The sequence below is a fragment of the Hemiscyllium ocellatum genome, chromosome 10 (assembly GCF_020745735.1).
Source record: "Hemiscyllium ocellatum isolate sHemOce1 chromosome 10, sHemOce1.pat.X.cur, whole genome shotgun sequence".
NCBI lineage: Eukaryota > Metazoa > Chordata > Chondrichthyes > Orectolobiformes > Hemiscylliidae > Hemiscyllium > Hemiscyllium ocellatum.
Genome location: NC_083410.1, coordinates 87,199,064 through 87,225,144, shown reverse-complemented (window position 1 = coordinate 87,225,144; position 26,081 = coordinate 87,199,064). Strand labels below are relative to the sequence as shown.

Genomic DNA, 26,081 nt, shown 5'->3' with positions numbered 1-26,081 from the left:
GTTACTCTTTGGAGGGCTAGTGTAGACTTGGTGGGCTGAAGGGATTGTTTCCACAATGTAGGGAATCTAATTATGACTATAATATTCACACCACCCAATTTCTAGGCAATGACCATCTGCAGCAAGACAGAATCTAATCATTGTCTAATCATCTAATAGCAACACGGTCCATCCCACTATCAACATCCCGAGGCTACCATTTCACAACTATTTGATATGGTCATGGCACGTGGGCAATTAGGAGGGGAAGCAAAGCAATAAGTGACAGACTTTGTGAGCAATCTTGTGAATAAATTAATCGATGTAGATAACCCTTTTTGCAGGTAGACTCTGCCCTCCCAGCTCAGCAAGGAAGTAGGGGCCCAAGGATAAAGAGTGCAGGCGGGATCTGGTGTTGGAGGGCAAGCCACACAGCGGATCCCGCCGTACAGTTTAAATGTCGAGAATAAGAAAACGGCAAAAAGCGTGAAGTTAAACCGAAAACAGGAATTTGCAAAATTCCTAACGAACTTTTTGTTTACGACCTAAAGCCGGGAGTTGCCACATCTGCTCACTAAAGGAGTGGAGAATAAGGAGAGGGAAGGCCTTGGTGGATCAGCCGCGGGCTCCGGGTTTGCTGAGTGACCCCGGCAGAAAGGCCGCGCGGGCCGCTCGGACTATGGCCGAGGTCAGCAGCGATGTGTTCGGGGCGCTGCCGGACGGGAGGCTGGTTCACCGGTTCACGCTGCGCTCCGACTCGGTGAAGCTGTCAGTGTTGAGCTTCGGAGGCATTGTAACCAGCCTGGAGACCAGGGACCGGCGCGGAGAACTGGCAGACATCGTCCTGGGCTTCGACCACTTGCAAGGTGGGCTAGCAGACACCTACCGACCGACCGCAAGGCCTTCTCACTCAGCCCCCTAGCTCCCCAGAATGGAGAGTTTTTGTCGCTGCTCATGAGGCAAAACAAACCGGGCCTTCGCGTGTTTATTTAAAAACCACCTAGTCTACTTGTGAAGAAATTCCAATTTAAGCTCTGCAATCAGTGCTCTGTCTACAACTCTCGGCTTCTCAAACCGAAACAGGAATTGTTAGAAAAACTCCGCAGGTCTGGCAGCATCTGTGGACACTAAGTTTTCAAGCGGATTGCTAAATCCTGCACTTTGTAGTCTCTGCTTCCAAGTGGATCTTTTACACTAACACTTATTAAACCTGCCTCATACATCACCAAATCCAAAACATCCCTTCCTGGGTCCACAACATTTTTCCTAATCCTTCCTTCTAGAAGCAGTTTCAGTTTTTGTTTCTGATTTCCACTATCTGCAGTTCTTCTTGTGTTTTTTTTCCCCCATGATCTTTTTGTCCCTGATGTCTTTTAAAATCTCTCCTGACCTTTTAAAAACGTGTCCTTAGTCTTTACAGTTGGGTTTGGAGGTTCTTGCAAGTTATCCAGCCAAGAATGGGGACTGCAGGGAGGATGAGAGAACTAACCATGGCAGCTCTATTCAAGTGGGGGAAGGAAATAAGAATGTAATTGTGGTAGGGAACAATATCATTGGAGAATAGATACTGTTCCCTGGATCTATGAGCAAGAGGCCCAAAAGGTTGTGTTGACTGCAGGATTAAGGCAGTATCTTCTCTACTGAAGAAGGGTTTGGAGGGAAGGAATCCAATAGTCATCCACATGGCACAGTGACACTGGTAGGACTGAAAAAAAGAGGTTTTGCTGAAAGACTTAGAATAGTTGGAAGCTAAATTAGAAGTCATAACATCCAAAATAATCTCTGGATTATTACTTGAGCCATGGGCAAATTGAGGCCTGCAATGTTGGAGATCAGTGGGGGTGTGGAGGAGGAGTTTGGACATGAGTTTCACTTGTGCTGTACAGAAAGCTTGAAACCAGAGTGGGGGAGTTTTTGGGAGAGGGGAAATGTAAACTTAGCACCCAGAATCTGGTGACATTGTAGGGCAGTTATTTGGATGACAATATCCAAAGTGGGACAGGAAGTGACGGTAACAAAATAAGGTCAAAGAGGGAAAATTGGTAAAAGGCAAAATTGATGGCTCTTTCCTTGAACCTGCATAATATTGAAGACAAAATAGATGAATTAACCGTACAAATACAGGTTAACAAGTATGAGCTTATAACCGTTAGAGACATGGTTACAAGGAGATCAAAGGTGTGAAGTAAATATTTGTGGAATGTGACTTTTCAAAAGGACACATTGGAATTAAAAAGAGTGGTGGGTAGCATTGTTAATATGGGATGGAGTAAATACGATAGCAAGAAGTGATCTTTGGTTGGAAGATGTAGAATCCATATGGGTAGGGTAACTTTAACCTTAATGTAGGTTGGAAGAGTCAGATTGGCAGAGGAAGTCATGAGGAAGAATTCAGATGCTGTTCAGCACAGTTTTCTGGAACAATACAGTATGTTGTGGATCCAGGAAGGGATGTTTTGCATCTGGTGATGTGGATGAGGCAGATTTAATAAATGACCTTAGTGTAAAAGATCCACTTGGAAGCAGGGACCCATAAAATGTAGAATTTAGCAATCGTTTGAGAACTTGGGCTGGAAGCAACTAAGATTTGGTTGAAATAGGGCAATTGCAGAGGAATGAGCAGAGCTGACTGGAGTGAACTTTACTGCTAAATTCCTTTAGCAGTAAAATCGTTGAGGACAGACACTGGCAAGTGTTTAAGAAATTAGTTCATACCTCACATCGGATATATATTCCAGTGAGGCAGAAGGATTTTGAAAAGGGGATAAACTGACTATGGTTAACCAGGATGTTAACAACCATCAGATTATCACATGAACAAGAAGCACAAAGGTTAATGGTAAGCAGAGAATTGGGAAATTTCAAATAAAACTAACTAAAAATAAATTAAATGGGAGCGGATAAACTTGCACGTAACATCAAGAGCTTCTTCAAATAAACAAAAAAGGAAGAGGGAAGCCAAAATAAACATAGGCCCCCATCGAGAAGAGGCTTGGGAAATAATAGGAACCAGGAAATGTGGAGGAGTTGAATAAATACTTCAATTCAGTCTTCACAGTAGAAAATGTTAAGAACATTCTAAAATTACTAAATATTTAAGAGCTAAAATAAATGCAATAACTAGCACTAGAGAAAAAGTGCTTTGGAAACTAAAAGGGCTAGAGACTGATAACTCATGGTTCTGTTTGCATGTGTCTCAGGGTATTAAAGGAAGTAGCTACAGAGATAGTGGATATATGAATAGTAATCTTGTAGGAATAATTAGATTCTGGGAAAATCAGAAGATTGGAAAACTGAAAATATAGCATCTTCATTGAAATAGTGAATTAAAAACCGGTAACAAAGGCCAGTTACCTTAATGTCCATTATTGGAAGGTGAATTCTGGGTAATCCAAGATGGATGACAGGAAAAAATTCTGGCTGTAACAGACTGCTCTTTTGAGATATTTTAGGTGTTGGAGGTGATTTCCTTAAATTCCAGGAGCAGCAATTACTGTTTTAAATACTGTTGCATTGTATTGGAACTTTTGGAGGAAAAAAGTCAAAATAACAGCACTTTTAAAAAGGAGAGGAACAGACAAAGGCAGCACATGGTCAGGCAGCGCAAGAGACTAAAACAGTGACATTCATAACTGATCTTGAAGGAATCTGTTTGGGAGAGGTCACAGCACAGAAACAGATAAGTGAGTATTTTTAACTGTGGTCTACCAGTAAGTCTGCAATAGTGAGTAGAGTGGGTTCTTTCTTGATTTATATGTTGTATTGAGATATGTTTCTTGATTAACTTAAAAATATAAGCCACAAGTATTAAGTTAGATTACATTCCTGCACTTTGGAACAGGCCTTTCGGCCCAACAACTCCACACTGACCTTCTGAAGAGTAACCCACCCAGACCTGTTTCCCTCTGACAAATGTACCTAACACTATGGGCAACTTAGAATGGCCAATTCACCTGACCTGCCCATCTTTGGACTAAGAGGGGAAACCCATGCAGACACAGGGAGAATGTGCAAACTCCACACAGATAGTCATCCATGACTAGAATCGAATCTGGGTCCTGGGTGCTGTGAGGCAGCAGTGCTAACCACTGAGCCACCATGCTGCCCCATATTAAGATGGCACTGCCTTATTCTTCTGCTCCAGTCTATTTTCTAGGTCTGTAGATTAAAATAAGCAAAAATGGCCCTTAGTAGAGTGATATACTCTTCTTGTCGGATGTGGGAGTGTAGGGAGCGTTTACATGTTGCTGAGGATTATATCTACAATAAATATCATTGGTTGCAAACCCAGTCAGACCAAATGGATTGGTTGGAGAGAGTTGGAGACAATGAGGAATTTACAAGAGCAAGGGGGTGTGATGGGTGGCAGTTACAGGAAGCAAGAAAAGGTGTAGATACAGTCACATAGATGTGTTAACTCCAGGAAAGGTAAACGAGGTAGGCAGGTAGTGCAGCAGTCTTCTGTGGCTATTCCCATTTCAAACAAGTATGCTATTTTGGAAAATATAGAGGGTGATGCATTCTCGGGGGAGTATAGCCTGAGCAGCTAAGTTTCTGGTATCAAGACTGGCTCTAATGTAATGAGGGGTACATCTGGTTCCAAGAGATCAATTATGTTAGGAGACTCCAGTCCAAGGTACAGACAGATGTTTCTGTGGCCAGCAGCGAAAAATCAGAATGGTGTGTTGCTTCACTGGTGCCAGGATCAAGGATGGCTCGGAGAGGGTGCAGAATGTTCTCAAAGGGGGAGAGGGCCCATCAGGAGGACATGGTACACATTGGAACCAATGACACAGGAATGGAAAATGATGAGATTCTGAAGGGAGAATATAGAGTGTTAGGCGGGAACTTAAAGGTGATCCTTGAGTAGTAATATCTGGATTACTCCCTGTGCTGCGAGCCAGTGATGACAGGAATAGGATGATAGAGCAGATGAATGCATGGCTGAGGAGCTGGTATCTGGGAGAAGGATTCTCATTTTTGGATCATTGGAATCTCTTATGGGGTAGAAGTGACCTGTACAAGAAGGATGGATTGCACTGGAATTGGCAGGGAGACTAGCTAGAGCTGCTCAGGAGGGTTTAAACTATGAAGGTAGGGGGGTGGGACACAGGGAGATACTGAGGAAAGATCAATCTGATGTTGTCCTGTTCTCCCCTCTCCTGCGCAGTCAAAGCAAATGCTCAGACAGTGTAGTTTTACCACCTCCATTATTCCAGGCCCTGGCATAAGGATAGCATTTCACAATGACAATCTGTTACCAGCAATGTACCACAGGGAACAGTGCTGGGACCACAGGTATTTACAGTATATATTAATGACTTGGCGGAGGTAAATGAATGAACTATCATCAAGTTGTGGATGACCCAAAATAATTGGGAAAGCAAGTGGTGAGGATGACACAAGCATCTGTAAAGGAATGTAGTCAGGTTGAGCTAATGAACAACAAATTGGCAGATGGAATACAATGTTAAGATGATTAGATTGGATTTAGTGTGGAAACAGGCCCTTCTGCCCAACAAGTCCACACCGACCCGCCGAAGCGCAACCCACCCAAACCCCTACATTACACCTTACCTAACACTACGGGCAATTTAGCATGGCCAATTCACCTGACCGCACATCTTTGGACTGTGGGAGGAAAACGGAGCACCCGGAGGAAACCCACGCAGACACGGGGAGAACGTGCAAACTCCACACAGTCAGTCGCCTGAGTCGGGAATTGAACCCGGGTCTCAGGCGCTGTGAGGCAGCAGTGCTAACCACCGTGCCACCCACTAATCTGGCCCATTGCCTCTGAACAGGACAGAACAACAAGTCAGACAGTTTACAGTGCTCCTGAGAGATATGTTAGATGTCTGAATACATTAAAAAAAATGCTTTATAAACTTGGGTTGTTTTTGCTCATTCCAAAAGACATTGGAAAACAGTAACAATTTTACAGAGGAAGAAACTAAAAAAAAAATGTGTCAATGTAATTTGTAAAGTGCAAAAAGTATTAAGAAGTCAAAATCACTCACTCCTGGATGATAACTTGTTTAAATTATGTTTACAGGTTATATTAACAAGCATCCATACTTTGGGGCAGTGATTGGCCGTGTTGCAAATCGAATTGCAGAAGGGAAATTTAGCATTGATGGAAAGGAATATCAGCTGCCCATTAATAATGGGCCAAACAGTATACATGGTGGCTTGAAAGGATTTGACAAGGTAAGGCAAATATAGAACAATGCTGAGCAATATTACAATTCAGGTGGTGGAGAGATTGTGGAAACAGAACAATCCCAGTTTCAAGCATAGAAGGTTCAGGGAGAATTGATACAGGCACTCAAAGCAGAAAAGTTTTAATGAAACCCTTGAATTTAATTGCCACTTGTACTGAGGCACAGTGAAAAGCTTTGTCTTGCGAGCAATACAGGCAAATCACATAGTTAAATAGCATAGCTAAGTAAATAATAGGTAAGCAGCAGCAAAACAAAAACACAAGTACAAACGAATGCTAAGAGTTTGAGTCCATTCAGTATCCTAACAACAGTAGGATAAAAACTGTTTCAAAACCAACTGGTGCATGTGTTCAGGCTTCTGTACCTTCTCCCTGATGGTAGAGGTTGTAGATGAGCATTGAAAATGTTAGCGGCCTTTCCTGGACAGCAGGCCTAGTGGATGGATTTTATAGATGGGAGATTGGCCTTTGTGATTGTCTGTCTGGGTTGAGTTCACCACTCTCTGTAACCGTCTCTAATCTTGAATGGTACAGTTGCCATACCAGGTAGTGATACATCCAGACAGAACTTTCTTGATGGTGCACCTATAAAAGTTGGCAAGGGTATTCACCATCATGCTAAGTTTCCTCAGCTGCCTGAGGGAGAAGAGACATTGTTGGGCCTTTGTAACCAGTGTGTCCACATGAAGAGTCCAAGAAAGCTTGTTGTTGATTAACACAAGAACTTGACACTCCCCACTCATTCCACCTCTGCTGTTACTGTGTAGGGGAGGGCATGAGTAACATCCCACTGGAAGTCAGTAATGAGTTCCTTGGTTTTGCCAGCATTGAGAGCTAGGTTGTATACCATTTTTCCACATCTTCCACCTCCCCTCTAATATGTTTCATTGCCATCTGAGGTTCGACCAACTCTGGTGGTGTTATCAGCGGACTTGTAAATGGCATTAGTCTGGTAGTTGCTGCCGATACCATTAGTAACCAGTGGACCAAGATTTAAAATCATTGGGAGTTTTTTTAAAACGCAAGTTGTGATCTGGATGAAGTATGGAAGCAGACTTGATAGAAATTTGCAAAAGAGATTTAAAATATACTGAAAAGTAAGGCATTTCTGGATTGTGCCAACAAAGAGGGAGTGTTACTAATTGGATATCTCTTTCAAAGAGCTGACAGTAGTACAGGGGCCAAAATGTCATCTTGCAGATTTCTAGAATTTTACAAAATGCATAATTTCTTCTGCTTTATTTTGTAAGTACAACTCTAAAATATGTGCTAGATTCATGTGAAGTTTCGCAGTCTAACAGTCAGGAACAGCAACTACATGTGTTTTATAAATGGACATTAACAACAAAATGTTCATTCCCTTCCAACTCTGCTTCTTCTCCCTCCCCTTTGCTGGTCTTCGTTGCCCTTAACGAACTTTGCATATAAATTAATCAATTGGGAAACTTCAATGATTTACTGGTGATGGTTAATAGATGAAAAATGCATGGGTGATTTTATGATTGAGGAAAAAAAATGTTCAGTTGTAGGAGAGAGGACTTCTGGATATGGGGAAAAAATAAAATTCACAGCTGAAAGACATTGAACAATTGGAACACATTGGTAGTTTTAATGGTGGTGGTTAATAGGTGAAACTTGCCACCCGTTGCTTTAGATGTGGAAAAGGCCATTTGGCTGTGTGTGATTGCCCTTCCTTCTGGATAGAAAAAGAGAAATAAAATATTCATTGGAATTTGACAGGAGCACTGCAAAGCAAACTTTGATACTATCAGATATTCTGATAGATAGCTAAAAGCCTGGTCAAAGAGTTAGATATTGGGGAGTGTTTAAAGGAGGGAAGTGAGTAGAGACAGGTGGAGAGATACAGGGAGAGAATTCAGGAACTGAAGACATGATCACCAATAATGGAACAATTAAAATAGTGGATTCTCAAGAGGCCAGAATTAGAGGAGTGCAGATGATAAGAGAGACACTCTGCCTTTCATGAGCACTGGAAATATCTTAAAATGCTTCAGACTTTTATACTGAAGTACTTTTGAAATGCAGTCACAGCTGTTGTGTAGGGAACATTACTGATAAAAGGATATGAAGGAGAATAGAGACAGGGAGGAGTGAGGCCATGGAGGGTCTGTACCATTACAATTGGCTGTTCACCCTCCCCCTCCAGGATGTCCTGAAGACACTCAAAAACATTCTTAACGGTAGCATCAGGGAAGCATACCATTATGGAATCTTGTTTACGGCCACAGAAACACCCATCTTTTCCCCCTACGTTTGAATCCCCAATGACTATTGCATTCCTACACTTTCTCTCCTCTCCTGTTTAGCAGAACCAACTGTGGTACAATTAATTTGGCTGTTATTGGTTTCCCCTGAGAAGTCCTTGCACTCCCCCCAAAAAACACTATCCGGAGTGGTATGTCCGCTTTGCAGAGGATTAATCACAATGGGTTTAAGCCTATGTAGTTCTCATTCTCTTGTGGTGGACACCCACTCCCTTTCTACCTATGGAGTCTTTGCTAATAGTGTGAACAGTTCTCTGTACATGTTATCCACAATATTCTCAGCTTTACATTTGCTCCATAGTGTACCCAGCTGCCATTCCAAAACCCAGGTCTCCAGGAACTGCAGCTTGTGATATTTCCTGCGCACATCCTGGCCGTAGGCATTGTAAATGTGCCCAGCTTCCCACATAGTTCAGGAGGAGTAAACCATGGCTTTGAGCTCACCTGCCATGATGTACCCCTCTGGGCTAAATTTTTAAAGGACTATTCAAATAACATTAATTACTTTAGAGCCCTTCTTCACTTGTTAAAACAAAATATAGCCCTTACAAATTATAAACTACAAAAAAAACTTCACAACCAATATGCAATAATGCTTGTTGCCCTTACTCACTCATTCAGCAGCTTCCACTTCTCCGTGTCACTTTGGCACCATCTCACAAGCTCTGCCTCTGGGCTGGTCCTTCAAAAGTTTTCTCATTGTTCTGCTCAGAAGGTCCTTGCCAGATTCAGTCTCTCTCTGACCTCTGGTCTGTACTGTAAGAGTTTCTTCTGGTCACTCTTTCCCATTATGCCCTTAGACCTTACTTTTATATTTCAAAATCAGAAGTACTCACCAATAAGTGAAAAGGAGTCACTTTTACCTCCCTTTTTGCACCTAACTCCCTGTTTCATCATACTCCAGTTTCACGCTAATGCAACAAAACTGCATTCTTGTGCAGTCAATAAAAAGTTGATTGGTCCATGGACTGGTGACCAGCTATCAGTGACAGTTATTTGCCTGCCAACAGTGTGTGATTGGTTCTCTGGTAACTTAACAGCTTGGAGCTGGGAATTATTTATTTCTTCCCAGTTCAGGAGCAGTTTACTTGCAGTCAAAACTCACTATAAACCTGAAGAAAATCAGTTTATCTTCCCAAACAATTGTTTCAACTGATAATTCCGAGGCTTTTAATAAAGAACTGGCCCATCTGTGTCTCTTACACCCAGTGGAAGCATTAGCAAAAGGTGATTGAAGCATTGTGCTGGGCAACAGAAACATCATAAGGATCATCTCAACAACAGAATCTAGAAACAAAAACTACTGAACTGTCCCATTTTCTCCCTCTGTCCAATAATCTATTTCCCCATTTGCTTGTTTGTGTATGTAACGGGGAGTTTACAAGGGGATTCGAGTTTTGGTTGGTAATAATATTTACAGATGGCTTCTAACTGTTTACCAGTAGCTAGAGTCTAATTGTGAGGAATAAATAGTGCTGCTTGTTCAATAGAAAAACCTCTTCCTATCAAAAATGTCTTAAAGTGGGGAAATTCTTATTAACTTGGGTGGATAGTTCACAATGAGGATTTTACATGAGAAGGGTGGAATAAGGTGAGATACTCAAAGGAAGTGTTGGTTCCAAAAGAGTGGAGGGCCAGGACAAAGTGTAATCTGATGATTAGCACTACACCTTCACTGCGATGTTCTTGATGAGGCAAGTCGTAGAATGTGTAGCCAGACATGAGACTTCATTAACGGAGAAAATGTCATCCCTTCAGTCACACTCCATCAAGGCAATGATGCTGAAGCAATCCTTCACAATATCCTTATGGATGACCAGGGCCACAAGTGAATGAATCACCTGGAAGGTGACGTGGATAGGGTGGTGAGAGCAGAGCCACTTGCAGAGTCCACAGGGTCAGCAGTGGGATGGATGATTTGAACAGGAAGGAAATTGACAAAAATAGACCCATCTGATACACATAGCTGCAGAGGTAGACTATTCAGCGCATCTAGCCTGCTCCAATATTTAATACAATCGTAGCTAATCAAATGTTAGAATCTCCTTTACCTACATTCTCCATGTAAACATTTTCACCAGAGTAATGTCTGCAAATTTGGAACTATTGCATTTTATTTCCACATCCAAATAATTTATATAAATATTGTGTACAGCTGGGGCTCTAGTACTGATCCAGTAATACCCCACTAGTTACAGGTCTCAGTATAAAATAACCCATTCATTCCTATTATGTGTTTTACACATGCTAGCTGCCATTATTCCTGATGAAGGGCTTATGCTCGAAACGTCGAATTCTCTATTCCTGAGATGCTGCCTGGCCTGCTGTGCTTTGACCAGCAACACATTTGCAGCTGTGATCTTTAATCCATGCCAACACATTGCCTTCTATCCCATGTACTTTAATTTTGCTAAACAGCCTCCTTTAGGTCCTTATCAAAAGCCTTTTGAAAATCCAAACATCCATCAATTCCCTTTTGTCAATTTTATTAGTAACATCATTAAACTGCAGCAAATTTGGCAAATCTGATTTCCCATCTACAATTTCATGCTGACACGCCTAATCAGATTATTAGGAGCACCATGCTTTTTGTCTCTAATCAGATTATTACCCAAGTATCCATTCAGCACATCCTTTACAATAGATTCTGCTTACTACTGATATAAGACTAACAGGTTTGTAGTTCCATGTTTTCTCTTTTGCTCCTTTCTTAATAGTGGAGTAATATTTGCTAGCTTCCAATCTGCAAGTACTGTTCTCAAATATTTAGAATTTTGGAAGATAGTAAATGCACTGGTAATTATCTCTCTAGCCACTTCCTTCAAAGCTCTGGGCTGTAGACTGTCAGGTCCTGGGCAGCTATCAACTTTCATCCCCATTAATTTCTCCAGTACAATCATCTTACTAATACTAATTTCCTTTAACTCCCTCGTCACTTGGATCTTTAATTCTGGGCGACAGTTTGTTTATTCCTCTGTAAATTGAGTTTTTTGAAGAAGTAACAAAAGATTGAGGGCAGAGCGGTAGATGTGATCTATATGGACTTCACTAAGGCGTTTAACAAGGTTCCCCATGGGAGACTGATTAGCAAAGTTAATCACATGGAATACAGGGAGAACTAGCCATTTGGATACAGAACTGGCTCAAAGGTAGGAGACAGAGGGTGGTGGAGGGTTGTTTTTCAGACTGGAGGCCTGTGACCAGTAGAGTGCCACAAGGATCGTTGCTGGGCCCTCTACTTTTTGTTATTTACATAAATGATTTGGATGCGAGCATAAGAGGTTCAGTTAGTAAGTTTGCAGATGACACCAAAATTGGAGGTGTAGTGGACAGTGAAGTGGGTTACCTCCGATTACAACAGGATCTGGACCAGATGGGCCAATGGGCTGAGAAGTGGCAGATGGAGTTTAATTCAGATAAAAGTGAGGTGCTGCATTTTGGGAAAGCAAATCTTAGCAGGACTTGTACACTTAATGGTAAAGTCCTAGGGAGTGTTGCTGAACAAAGAGACCTGGGAGTGCAGGTTCATAGCTCCTTGAGAGTGGAGTCACAGATAGATAGGGTAGTGAAGAAGGCGTTTGGTATGCTTTCCTTTATCGGTCAGAGTATTGAGTACAGGAGTTGGGAGGTCATGTTGCGACTGTACAGGACATTGGTTAGGCCACTGTTGGAATATTGCATGCAATTCTGGTTGCCTTCCTATCGGAAAGATGTTGTGAAACTTGAAAGGGTTTTGCCAGAGGATGATGCCAGAGTTGGAGGATCTGAGCTACAGGGAGAGGCTGAACAGGCTGGGGCTGTTTTTCCTGGAGTGTCAGAGGCTGAGAGGTGACCTTATAGAGGTTTGCAAAATTATGAGGGGCATGGATAGCATAAATAGACAGTGTTTTCCCTGGGGTTGTGGAGGGAACTAGGGGGCATAGGTTTAGAGTGAGAGGGGAAAGATATAAAAGTGACCTAGGGGGCAACTTTTTCACGCAGAGGGTGGTACATGTATGGAATGAACTGCCAGAGGATGTGGTGGAGGCTGGAACAATTGCAACATTTAAGAGGCATTTGCTTGGGTATATGAATAGGAAGGGTTTGGAGGGATATGGGCTGAGTGATGGCAGGTGGGACTAAATTGGGTTGGGCTATCTGGTCAGCATGGACGGGTTGGACTGAAGGGTCTGTTTCCATGCTGTACATCTCTGACTCAAATAATCATTTGGCTTCTCTTCCATTTTTGTGTTTCTCATTTATAAATTCTGTGCCTTTGCATTTAATGGACTCACATTTGAAAAGTTTCCATTTTGTGTAGTCTTTGAAGTATTTACAGTCCATATTTATGTTACTCGCTAGATTGCATTCCTATTCTATTTTCCTTTTCCTTCTCAGTTTCTTTATTCTCCTTTACTGCATTCTAAAAGCCTCCCATTCCTAAGATTTACTATTGTTTTTGATGAGGGAACGAAATGTAATATCTCAATTTGCAGGTGATACAAAGCTTTGTGGAAGGGGGAGCTGTGAGGAAGATGCAGAGATATTGCAGTTTGATTTGAAAAGGCGGAGTCAATGGCCATGCAGTTAAATGTGCCGTTACCCACTTTGATAGCAAAAATAGCAGATTATTCTTTGAAAGGCTGTAAATTGAGTGAGGGGAATGTTCAATGAGACCTGGGTGTCCTTGTGGACCAGTTGCTGAAAGTATGTACGCAGGTATAGTAGGCAGTAAAGAAGGCAAACTATACATTGGCCCTCGTAGCAAGTGGATTTGAGTGCAGGAACAAGAATGTCTTGCTGCAGTCATACAGAGCATTAATGAGACCACACCTGGAATATTGTGAGCAGTTTTGGTTTCTGAGGAAAAATGCTTTTGTTATACAGGAATTGCAGTGAAGATTTACCAAGTTGACCACTGAGATAGCAGGCCTGATGTGAAGAGAGAATGGGTTTAGAAGAATAAGAGAGAACTTATCAGTCTTACAGGGCAAGCCAGGTTACATGCAGGAAGGATGTTCCTGATGAGGGAATCTAGAATCAGGGGTCATAGTTTAAGGATAAGGGGTAAACCTTTTAGGAGTGAGATAAGGAGAAACCCAGAGAGTGGTGAGCTTGCTACCATAGAAAGAGGTTGAGGTCAAAACATGTGTTTTCAAGAAGGTGGTAGATATAGCTAAAGATGAAGGGAATTGGTTGGGATTGGGGCATTAAGCTTGATAATCAGCTATAGTGACGGAGGCTCGAGTTGTCTTCTCCTATCTTCTGTTTCTATGTAACTTTATATGCCTGTTATTTTAATCTTTAACTTGCTTCATCAGCAATTGATGACTGACATTTTGAGTTTTTGTATCTTGAATATATAGTTGCAAGTCAGGTAACTGTTCTTTAAAGACTATCCATTGCTTTTATACAGCCATGCCTTTCATCTTAACCACTAATGATCTAGATGAAAGAACTGGCTCTGTTTGTAGATGATACAAAGGTAGGTAAAGGGACAGGTAGCATTGGAAAGCCTGCAGAAGGATTTGGGCAGGTTGGGAGATTGGGCATCGTGGCAAGTGGGGTACAATGTGGGAAGGTTTGGTAGGAAGAATAAAGGCATGGACTATTTTCTAAATGGGCAGAAGATTCAGAGGTTTGAAGTGCACAGTGACTTGGGAGTTCTAGTCCAGAATTCTCTCAAGGTAAACTTGCAGGTTGAGTCAGTAGTTAGGAAGACAAATGCAATAATGGCTTTTATTTTGAGAGGACTTGAATATGAAGGCAGGGAGGTACTGAGGCTCTAGAAGGCTCTGGTCAGACCACATTTGGAGTATTGTGTACAGTTTTGGGCCCCATATCTCCAAAGGGATGCACTGGCCCAGGAGTGTGTTCAGAGGAGGTTCACGAGAATGGTCCCAGGAATGAAAAGCTTTCATAGGAGGAATATATGGAATTTAGAAGGATGAGGGGTGTATCTAATTAAAACATACAGAATACTGAATGGCTTGGACAGAATAGATGTTGGGAAGATGTTTCCATTGGTAGGAGAGACTAGGACTCGAGGGCACAGCCTTAGAAGACCTTTTTAGAATGGAGATAAGGAGAAACGTCTTCAACCAGGGAATGATGACTCTATGGAATTCATTGCCACAGAAGGCTGTGGAGGCAAGATCATGGAATATATTTAAAACTGAGATAGATAGGGTGTTGAGTATCAAGTGGATCAACGGTTATGGGGAGAAAGCAGGAGAATGGGATTAGAAACTTATCAGCCATGATTTAATGGCAGAGCAGTCTCAACAGGTTGAATGGCCTAATTTCTGCTCCTATGTCTTAAGGTCTTAACATGTTTTCCCAATCCATCTGTTAATTGATGCCTCATTCCTTCATAATGTCTCTTCTTCAAACTTAACAACCTTGCTTCAGATTGAACTACCTCACTTTCGGTAGGTCACTGATCCATAAAGGTTTTTTTACAACATAACTAATCCTTTCTCATTTAAAAAAAATACAAAATCTAAAATAGCCTATCCTAAAGTCATAGGCCTCAACATACTAGTTTAAAAACCATCCTTAAGTCTCTTCAGAAACATATCCTCCACAGCTTCAGTGTTCAGGGTTTATCCAGTCTATTTACAAATTGGAGTCATCCATGATAATATTCCCATGCTTCATGTTTCTCTTATCTCCTGATTAGAACCATGCTCCACACTGCTACTTCCTGTTCGTGGCCTATAAATAATTCGAACCAATATCTAATACATTTTGCTATTACTTAATTCCATTCAAAGCTCACAATTCCATGCATTACTCTACTGATCTGAGATCCTCCCTCACTGATAAACTGATGCCGTCCCTTATTATCAATGCAACTGTATTTCACTTTCCCCATATGTTCTTCTTAAACTTCAAATGTCCTTGAATATTTAATTCCCCATCCTGGTCACCTTGCAGCCATGTTTCTGTCATGGCAATTAGACCACATTTATGCCTGTTTGTGCCTTTTCAATCATCTGCCTTGTTGCAAGTCCTGCATGCATTCAGTTAGTATCCTTAATTCTTTTTTGATGAAAATCTGGATTTGATGTGTACATGATGCATGGTGGTGTTTCCCTGTCTTCCAGTCTCTCAAATCTTTTCTATTTCCTGTTACTCCCTTCTAATTTGTTGTCTTTCAGGTTCTTATCACCCTGACAAACTAGTTCAAACCTACCCCAACAGCACCAGCAAACCTCTCTGCAAGTGTATCAGCCCCAGTCCTGTTAAGATCTAACCCTTCCAGCTGGTACATGTCCTACCTGCCTCAGATCTGGCCCCAGTGCCTCAGAAATCTGATGTCCTTCCCCTACCCCAGTTCTCTAGCCACAAGTTCATTTGATCTGTCATGTTCTTATGCTCACTAGCCTGTGACACTGGGAATGATCTTGAGATCACAGCTTTTTGAGGTCAGTCCTGATTTTTAACTTCCTTCCAAATGATCTGAAATCTAATTTTGGAGCAACTTTACTTTAATAATACCAACATGGATAAGTAATATGGACTATGACTGCATCTGATTTCCCCTTTCTTACAAGGATGTCTAACAGCCTTCTGACCCTGGCACCAGGGAGGCAAAACATGATCCTAGAGTTACATTTAATCCTGCACATATGCTTGTCTGATCCCCTGCTTATGGAGTTGCCCTTCCATTTCTCCTTTTCTGCCCACTCACCCTTTCCCCACTATCATATGGTTGATGCCAGTGATGCCATGGACTTGGCTGTAGCTGCACTCCCTTGAAGAACTATTGTGCTCACCTGTTTCCAAAATGAAATACAGATTGGCAAGTTGAATAGACTGGGGTCTCTTGCACTAATTGCGTGGCTACCCCAGACTATCTGGTCGTCAGCCATTCTGTCTCTGACAGCACACTGCAAACCTGCAGTGTGACTGCCCCTCCCCCACCCCACCCCATACGAGTAAGTCCTCTGCCTTACAAACACACTGCTGCTGAAGCTAGAAAACCAGAAACCCACACGTGTGCAATTGGTGATATTTTCCACAGATGTGTTTTGGATATGTGCTGTGTTCATGACTTCACACACAATGGGATGTACACTCCACTTGGTTCTTCTGAGCTGCCATCTCATAACTCTCTTAAAAACTATTTGTTACCCTTAGAATAAGTATGAACTTATTATAAAAATTACTGGTAGCTTAAGTTCGCTTGTCAATTTTATTTTCCTTTGGTTTACTTTATTGTTTTATTTTACTTCTCTTTTGGTAGTGTTCCTAAAGTAGAAGTAGCTAATAAATGATACATATTTTCTAAATTTTAACTATTTAGCTCACTTAGCAGCTTCTTACCAACCAACGCACTTAGTTTTCCTATGAGAGCATTCTTGGATGTTTTGTCACATCCATTATCTGTGTCGAGGTGTCTCTTGTTGGTCTATCTGTCTCTCCTCCCTGGAAGTTTTCTGGACTTGGGATCCTCCTTACCACTTTCCTTTTTAGGCTCCTTTCCCCAAGTCGTCGTCTTGTGCCTTTCCTGTGCAGGGCTTGACATGCAGAGTGAGGATAGAATGGATGGGTGGGATTGCTGCTGGTAATAAGCCAACGCAGAGTGACTCAATGAGATCGAGAGACACTGAGGGAAAACTACAGATTTGAGGTAGGAATTTGCAAAAGCAGTATTTCAGAGTGGGGTGGTTGGGGGAGTGGAGCTGAGAATGAAAGGAGACACAATGATTGAAGAGTTAAAGAAAAGAGAAAGAAATGAAAGTGGAATGTAGTCCTGAGTACATTAGCAGTTATTAAGAACACATGAATACCTGGTTCTAAACAGGAAGTGGTTAGGAGCTGACAAGAGGGAGACTGTTCAAGAGGACATCACTAGTTATCCTTAATAAATACAGTTATAATCTGAGTTAAAGTTTAGGTCCAGTGATCCTTCTTCAGAACTGAAAGGTCACTGGGCCAGAAACATTAACTCTGCTTTCTCTCCATAGATGCTGCTGGTCCTGCTGAGTTTTTCCAGCAATTTTTAAATTTTTGTTTCTGATTTCCAGAATCTGCAGTTTTTGTATTTTTTTTTGTTAGTGTTATAATTAGTTAGAGGATTGATGTTGAGTATTATTTAAAAAAAACACTCAACATATTTTTTTGTTCAATCTCGAGCAGCTTTTATTTTGCACCAGTGGGAAAATGATCTCAACTGGGGACTTTTTCGATGACCCAGTTTCTATCCATTTATTTTGTGATCTTTAGTATTGCCAACAAGAGGATTGATATTATTAACAAAGGGCAATTTAAGACATTACAACAATGTTGCCAGATAAGCTCTGTCAGGTAATGCAATTTAGAAATAACTTAGATAAATATGAGTTGCTGCATCTTGGAAAGGCAAATCCGGGCAGGACATGTACACTTAATGGTAAGGTCCTGGAGAGTGTTGCTGAACAAAGGGACCTTGGAGTGCAAATTCATAGTTCTTTGAAAGTGGAGTCACAGGTAGATAGGATAGTGAAGAAGGCGTTTGGTGCTTTCCTTTATTGGTCAGAGCATTGAGCATAGGAGTTGGGCGGTCATGTTGCGGCTGTACAAAACATTGGTTAGGCCACCTTTGGAATATTGTGTGCCATTCTTGTCTCCCTCCTATAGGAAGGATGCTGTGAAACTTGAAAGGGTTCAGTAAAGATTTACAAGGATGTTGAAGGGTTTGAGCTATAGGGAGAGGCTGAAAAGGCTGAAGTGTTTTCCCTGGAGTGTTGGCTGAGGGATGACCTTATAGAGGTTTATAAAATCATGAGTATGGATAGGATGAATAGCGAAAGTCTTTGCAATGGTTGACCAGTCGTTACAAATTCTGGATTCCAGCATCGGCAGTCATTGTTTATACCCAATCATTATAAATGTTTTATTTTGTATGTTTTGATATTTATTGTTATGCTAAAAATCAGCCTTGATACATTCGTAACACTAAAGTATATGATTACAGTATTCTGGGGGAGAGCTTTTGTTGCCAGTCTTTCTGCACTATTTTAGTATGTTTTGCACTATCTGCATCCTGTTTGTCATTGGGAGTGGAAGAAGAGACATGTTCTATAAAGAGAAACAGAAATGTAGTCAGTTTAGCAATTTTGGCAGCAGGCAGGGGATGGGGTAAGAACCTATCCGAGGCTTTGGTGGTATGTATGACAACAGACTGCACTTGAATTGAAAGTAGAGAGCAGCCTCCTCTGGTCAACTTCCAGTGCTTCCACTGTCCTGTTGCAAGAATGCTAATGAAAACCTCTGTGGACTAAATGCTTTGCCTCTTGCTATCCCCAAATCATCTCTGTGCCACATCTCACCCCACCATCTCCCTGTCCTGCATTCCCCTTGCCCAACAGCGCTCAACTGTGGGATCCTGCAATTTTCAGTCTTTGAAATGGGGTCACAGTGGGGGGAAAAAACAAATTCCCATTCAACGCTTGTATGCACAAAGTTAGACCTCCAACTGCCAACCACTTGTTTTTCAGATGCAACACAGGCAGTTGTAGGTGAAGAATCCTTGCTTCTCTACCTCCTCCCCCACCCTCGTACACCTGTGTCAAAAGGTTTAAACTATTTTCAGTTTCTGGATTAATTTAGCCAACGTTGTGATGACTGAATGTACTTGTTGCATACAGCAATATACTAAAAGTGATGTGTATTCAGTACCTCAACTATTCCAAATCTCTCTGCCTCATTTTTGTTTGAAATGTTAGTCCTGTCTGCTGGGCTGCTTAACAATAATGCAATTCTGAATTAAATATAAGAGTTGTTCTCCCTTTCTATGCCATCTCCTCGCCCCTGGGCCCACCTCAGATGCCGAGTCCCCCTTTCTCCCTATTTATTTAGCTTCGATTGTTCTGAGTTTTGTTTTTGCTGCATTTTACTTTGCTAGACACTTTGCATTGAAGTATATGTAAAGAAAAGAGACACATCTATGTGGTATCTTTCGTGACCACAGATGTCTCAAAATGACTTTCAATCACTAATGTACTTTTGCAGTGCAGTCACCATTTTCATGCAGGAAATGCGTCAGCCAATTCGCGCACAGCAAGGGCCACAACGAACAATGTGGTAATTGCCATGTGATCTGTTTCAGTGTGTTTGTTGAGAAATAAATGTTGGCCAGGACACTTGGGTGATCTTTCCTGAAAAATGCAGTTTGTCTTGCTGGTGAAGTTTTTTTTGATATATTCTTGATCTATTCCCACTGCCAAATGATTCTGTGTGACATCCAAAAAGTCACAAGTAAGTAAGCAAACTTGATCCAACACCTGATGGGGAACACAACGGCTCTAAAAATGAAGATTTTCAAGAGCCTGATTGTTAGTGAGCAAATTGCAAATGAATTAACTGCAGTCTAAAGTATACTTGATGTAAGAGTTGTCGTTGGAGATTGGAAAATTGAAAATGTAACTCCATTATTTAAAAAGGTTTTGAGAAAAAATTGGAAATTATTCCTATTGGTGTAACGTCTATTGAGGGGAAGTTATTAGAATTTTTAATAAAGGACAAATCTACGGAAAACCAACAAATTTTTACAGATTAGCGAGAGCTAACAAGGATTTCTTGCCAAACTGAAACAATCGGGATTTTTGGACAAGGTGTGGATACTTCTGCTAATAGAAAAAAAAATGTACACTTGAAAGCCTAATGCACAATAGTGTACTTTACTTGCTCATTAAAAATTCTCCCAATGAAAACAAATTCCCATTAGCCTTCAAAATTTATCTTCCTCAGACTGTTTTTTTAAAAAAAATCACTTTGGTTATAGAAATATTTACTAATTAATCATTCAACCCTTCATAGACACACAGCAAACCTATACACTACTAGTTCATATCCAAATTCTAAAATAAGTTGTATTCAAGTAACAGTAAGTAACTGGTAGTTAAGTGTGAGATAACTCATTTTAACTTTTAAAATAAGATGGATTTTTAGCACTTCTTATAGAATCATAAAAACAGACCCTTCAGTGCAACTTTTCTTCACTGATCAGTCATCCCATTCTGACCTAGTCCCATTTGCCAGTATTTGACTCACAGCGTTTTAAGCCTTTCCTATTCATATACCCATCTAGATGCCTTTGAAATGTTGCCGTTGTAGCCACCTCCACCACTTCCCCTGGCAGCTTGTTCCATACATGCAACACCCTCTGTGTGGAAAGGTTACCCCTCAGGTCCTTTTTTTAATATATCTTTCGCCTCTCACCTTTAAACTTGTGCCCTCTAGTTCTGGACTCTTTCTCCCCCCCCCCCCCCCCCCCCACAAAAAGATGTTGATTATTCACCCTATGCATGCCTTTCATAATTTTTATTTTAAATGTTGAGTGTAAAATGTGGAGTTTTAGGGGTTCAGGCAAATGGATCACTAAAATGTATTTGATATGTACAATAACGTATGAGCATAGAACTGTAAGCACAGCAACAGGCCCATTGGTCCATGATGTTGTGCCAGACATGATACCAAATTAAACTAATCCCTTCTGCCTGCCTTTGGTCCATATCCCTCCATTCCTTCATATTAATATGCTTATCTAAAAATCTCTTAAATGCTGCTATCATGTCTGCCTCCACTATCACCCCTGGCAATGCATTTCAGACTCCTACCACTCTGCTTTAAAAAAAACTTGCTCCTCACATCATCTTTGAACTTTGTTCCGCTCACCTTAAATGCATGCCCCTTAGTGTTAGACATATGAACTCTGGGGCAAAACATTCTGACTGTCAACCCTATCTATGCATCTCATTTTGTAGACTTATCAAGTCTCCACTCAGCTTCCACTACTCCAGAGAAAATGACACCAGTTTCACTCCCCTCTCCTTATAGCACATACCCTCTCATCCAGCTAAATCTCTTCTTCACGTTATCTAAAGCCTTCCCATCCTTCCTGTAATGTGGCGACCAGAATTGAATGGAATACCCTGTATGGCCTAACCAGAGCCTTATAAAGCTGCAACATAACACCATAACTCTTGCACTCAATTCCTCATTCAAAAAAGGCAAGCATGCCATGTGCCTCCTTTACCACCCTCTATAATTGAATGGCCACTTTCAGGGAGCTATGGGCTTGAACCCAAGATCCCTCTGTGCGTCAATGCTGATAAGAGTCCTGCCATAATGAAAGTATGGCCTTTACAAGTTGAGAGCAAGAATATAATGGAGAAAAAACTTTGCTATCGTAATGCAAATCTCTGGGTACAGGAAATATTTAGAGATGGATGCACCACACCTTTTTTTAAAAAAAAAAGTATCAACTTTGGACAGGCATAGAAGAAACTTATTAGTATGTTACTGGAATTCTGAAAGTTAGAATATAAGGAGAAATTGCACAAGTGAAGCTTGTATTCCTTGGAATGTAGATGGAAAGTTTGGTTACAGTCTTAAGGAAGAAGAAGAGGTTGCTCAATCCAATCAATGTGTGGTATTTATCTCTCTGTGATGGGTAGGCTTGCCATGTTACAGTATCTATTTCTGTCTTTTTAACTAGTCACCTCAAATCATCTTCCTTTGATTGAAGAGTTAGATTTTAGGGATTGAAATAACTGTGCAGAGGTCACCAAGTCACCCTTTATTTACATGTGGCCAGCCAGCTCGGTGTGGGTCCCTGAAGTGCGGGGATTCTGAATCTTCTGTTTATATCAGTCAGAAACAGCTCCCTGGTTGACCCAGGTTAACAACCCCAATCAGGGATCTCTTAGTCAATAAAATCTGTCTGGTTCCGATCTCTGCAGGGAGTTTATAGAGTAGGTAAAGAGAAACCTTTTCTCATGGTGAGTTGATTTGGTAAAAGGGACATAACCTTAAAATAAGAGTTAGGCCATTCAGGAAAGAAAGTTATCCCATTATGGAGGATATTCTTTCCTCCCCTTTGCAGTGGATACTCTCACGTCTTTAATTTTGTACATGTGTGTTTTGGTGTTATGTCTTTATTAATTTTATCAGTATTTGAAAGTAATAAGATTCCTCTTGCATGTGCTCAAGAAAACTTTGTAACTGGCTGTGTAATCTTTTGTGTGCACTAAATAACTACATTTTTATTGAGGTGAGGTAGAGCTGCAGGCTAAAAAGATCATTAAATCTTCCTTGTGGTCAGCTGAAAAGGTTGGAGAGTGGGGGATGCACTCATTCCTCCTCGCTTGGTTGTGACAATTAAGAAGCAGCTTTTCACGCAAAGTGTAGAACTCTCTCCTACAAACATGAGTAGATTCTAGCTCACTTAATCATTTTGTTGTTTGATAGACTTTTGTTAGGTAATTGCATTGAGGGACATGGATGCTCCAAGTTAAGTAGATAGGTGACCTAGATTAGCCATGATCTCACTAAATGGCAGAATAAGTTTAGTGGACTGACTGGCTATTCCTATGTTCATAAATCCGATTCAATGTCAAGTCAATCCAGCATCAAAACCAGACCCAACCTGGATGTAGGTTTGCTCACTGAGCTGGAAGGTACATTTCTAGATGTTCCGTAACACTAGCCACCAGGATACATAACACCAACTAGCCACAAAATGACATGAGTAAAAAATGAGGTCTGCAGATGCTGGAGATCACAGCTGCAAATGTGTTGCTGGTCAAAGCACAGCAGGCCAGGCAGCATCTCAGGAATAGAGAATTCGACGTTTCGAGCATAAGCCCTTCATCAGGAATAAGAGAGACAGAGAGCCAAGCAGGCTAAGATAAAGGGTAGGGAGGAGGGACTAGGGGGAGGGGCGATGGAGGTGGGATAGGTGGAAGGAGGTCAAGGTGAGGGTGATAGGCCGGAGTGGGGTGGGGGCGGAGAGGTCAGGAAGAGGATTGCAGGTTAGGAGGGCGGTGCTGAGTTGAGGGAACCGACTGAGACAAGGTGGGGGGAGGGGAAGTGAGGAAACTGGAGAAATCTGAATTCATACCTTGTGGTTGAAGGGTTCCCAGGCGGAAGATGAGGCGCTCCTCCTCCAGCCGTCGTGTTGTTGTGTTCTGCCGGTGGAGGAGTCCAAGGACCTGCATGTCCTCGGTGGAGTGGGAGGGAGAGTTAAAGTGTTGAGCCACGGGGTGATTGGGTTGGTTGGTTCGGGCGGCCCGGAGGTGTTCTCTGAAGCGTTCCGCAAGTAAGCGGCCTGTCTCCCCAATATAGAGGAGGCCACATCGGGTGCAGCGGATGCAATAGATGATGTGTGTGGAGGTACAGGTGAACTTGTGGCGGATATGGAAGGATCCCTTGGGGCCTTGGAGGGAAGTGAGTGTGGAGGTGTGGGCACAAGTTTTACATTTCCTGCGGTTGCAGGGGAAGGTGCCGGGGGTGGAGGTTGGGTTGGTGGGGGGTGTGGATCTGACGAGGGAGTCACGAAGGGAGTGGTCCTTGCGGAACGCTGATAGGGGAGGGGAGGGAAATATATCCTTGGTGGTGGGGTCCGTTTGGAGGTGGCGGAAATGGCGGCGGATGATACGTTGTATGCGGAGGTTGGTGGGGTGGTAGGTGAGAACCAGTGGGGTTCTGTCTTGGTGGCGGTTGGAGGAGCGGGGCTCAAGGGCGGAGGAGCGGGAAGTGGAGGAGATGCGGTGGAGGGCATCGTCGATCACGTCTGGGGGGAATCTGCGGTCCTTGAAGAAGGAGGCCATCTGGGCTGTGCGGTGTTGGAATTGGTCCCCCTGGGAGCAGATGCGGCGGAGACGAAGGAATTGGGAGTAGGGGTTGGCATTTTTACAGGGGGCAGGGTGGGAGGAGGTGTAGTCCAGGTAGCTGTGGGAGTCAGTCGGTTTATAATAGATGTCTGTGTTGAGTCGGTCGCCCGAGATAGAAATGGAGAGGTCTAGGAAGGGGAGGGAGGAGTCTGAGATGGTCCAGGTGAATTTCAGGTCGGGATGGAAGGTGTTAGTAAAGTTGATGAACTGTTCAACCTCCTCGTGGGAGCACGAGGCAGCGCCGATACAGTCATCGATGTAGCGGAGGAAAAGGTGGGGGGTGGTGCCAGTGTAGTTGCGGAAGATGGACTGTTCCACATATCCTACGAAGAGGCAGGCATAGCTGGGGCCCATGCGGGTGCCCATGGCAACTCCTTTAGTTTGGAGGAAGTGGGAGGATTGAAAAGAGAAGTTATTCAGGGTGAGGACCAGTTCAGTCAGTCGAAGGAGGGTGTCAGTGGAAGGGTACTGGTTGGTGCGGCGGGAAAGGAAGAAGCGGAGGGCTTTGAGTCCTTCGTGATGGGGGATGGAGGTGTACAGGGACTGGATGTCCATAGTGAAAATAAGGCGTTGGGGACCGGGGAAGCGCAAATCCTGGAGGAGGTGGAGGGCGTGGGTGGTGTCCCGAACGTAGGTGGGGAGTTCTTGGACTAAAGGGGACAGGACCGTGTCGAGGTATTGGGAGATGAGTTCGGTGGGGCAGGAGCAGGCTGAGACAATGGGTCGGCCGGGGCAGGCAGGTTTGTGGATTTTGGGCAGGAGATAGAAACGGGCGGTGCGGGGTTGTGGGACTATGAGGTTGGAGGCGGTGGATGGGAGATCCCCTGAGGTGATGAGGTCCTGGATGGTCTGGGAGATGATGGTTTGGTGGTGGGAGGTGGGATCGTGGTCAAGGGGGCGATAAGAGGAGGCGTCCGCGAGCTGGCGTTTGGCTTCAGCGGTATACAGGTCAGTGCGCCATACAACCACCGCACCTCCCTTGTCTGCGGGTTTGATGGTGAGGTTGGGATTGGAGCGGAGGGAGTGGAGGGCTGCACGTTCTGAGGGTGAGAGGTTGGAGTGGGTAAGAGGGGTGGACAGGTTGAGTCGGTTAATGTCACGGCGGCAGTTGGCTATAAAGAGGTCGAGGGCGGGTAGGAGGCCAGCACGGGGTGTCCAGGTGGATGGGGTGTGTTGGAGGCGGGAGAAGGGGTCGTCAGAGGGTGGGCGGGAGTCTTGGTTGTGAAAGTAGGCACGGAGGCGAAGGCGGCGGAAGAATTGCTCAATATCTCGGCGCGTGTTGAACTCATTAATCCGAGGGCGTAGGGGATCGGGCGACCGACTCAACACAGACATCTATTATAAACCGACTGACTCCCACAGCTACCTGGACTACACCTCCTCCCACCCTGCCCCCTGTAAAAATGCCAACCCCTACTCCCAATTCCTTCGTCTCCGCCGCATCTGCTCCCAGGGGGACCAATTCCAACACCGCACAGCCCAGATGGCCTCCTTCTTCAAGGACCGCAGATTCCCCCCAGACGTGATCGACGATGCCCTCCACCGCATCTCCTCCACTTCCCGCTCCTCCGCCCTTGAGCCCCGCTCCTCCAACCGCCACCAAGACAGAACCCCACTGGTTCTCACCTACCACCCCACCAACCTCCGCATACAACGTATCATCCGCCGCCATTTCCGCCACCTCCAAACGGACCCCACCACCAAGGATATATTTCCCTCCCCTCCCCTATCAGCGTTCCGCAAGGACCACTCCCTTCGTGACTCCCTCGTCAGATCCACACCCCCCACCAACCCAACCTCCACCCCCGGCACCTTCCCCTGCAACCGCAGGAAATGTAAAACTTGCGCCCACACCTCCACACTCACTTCCCTCCAAGGCCCCAAGGGATCCTTCCATATCCGCCACAAGTTCACCTGTACCTCCACACACATCATCTATTGCATCCGCTG

At 43.2% G+C, this 26,081-nt stretch overlaps 1 protein-coding gene across 1 annotated transcript in view; it reads left to right on the top strand.

Moving 5' to 3' along the window:
• The first annotated feature begins 221 nt into the window (after positions 1-221).
• galm (galactose mutarotase) overlaps positions 222-26,081 on the top strand; it is a 74,289-nt gene continuing 48,429 nt past the window's right edge. The window contains exons 1-2 of the mRNA XM_060831040.1: positions 222-845; positions 6,035-6,189. Of these exons, the coding sequence (XP_060687023.1) occupies positions 659-845; positions 6,035-6,189 (342 nt within the window). The 5' untranslated portion in view covers positions 222-658. The remainder of the gene's footprint in view (positions 846-6,034; positions 6,190-26,081) is intronic.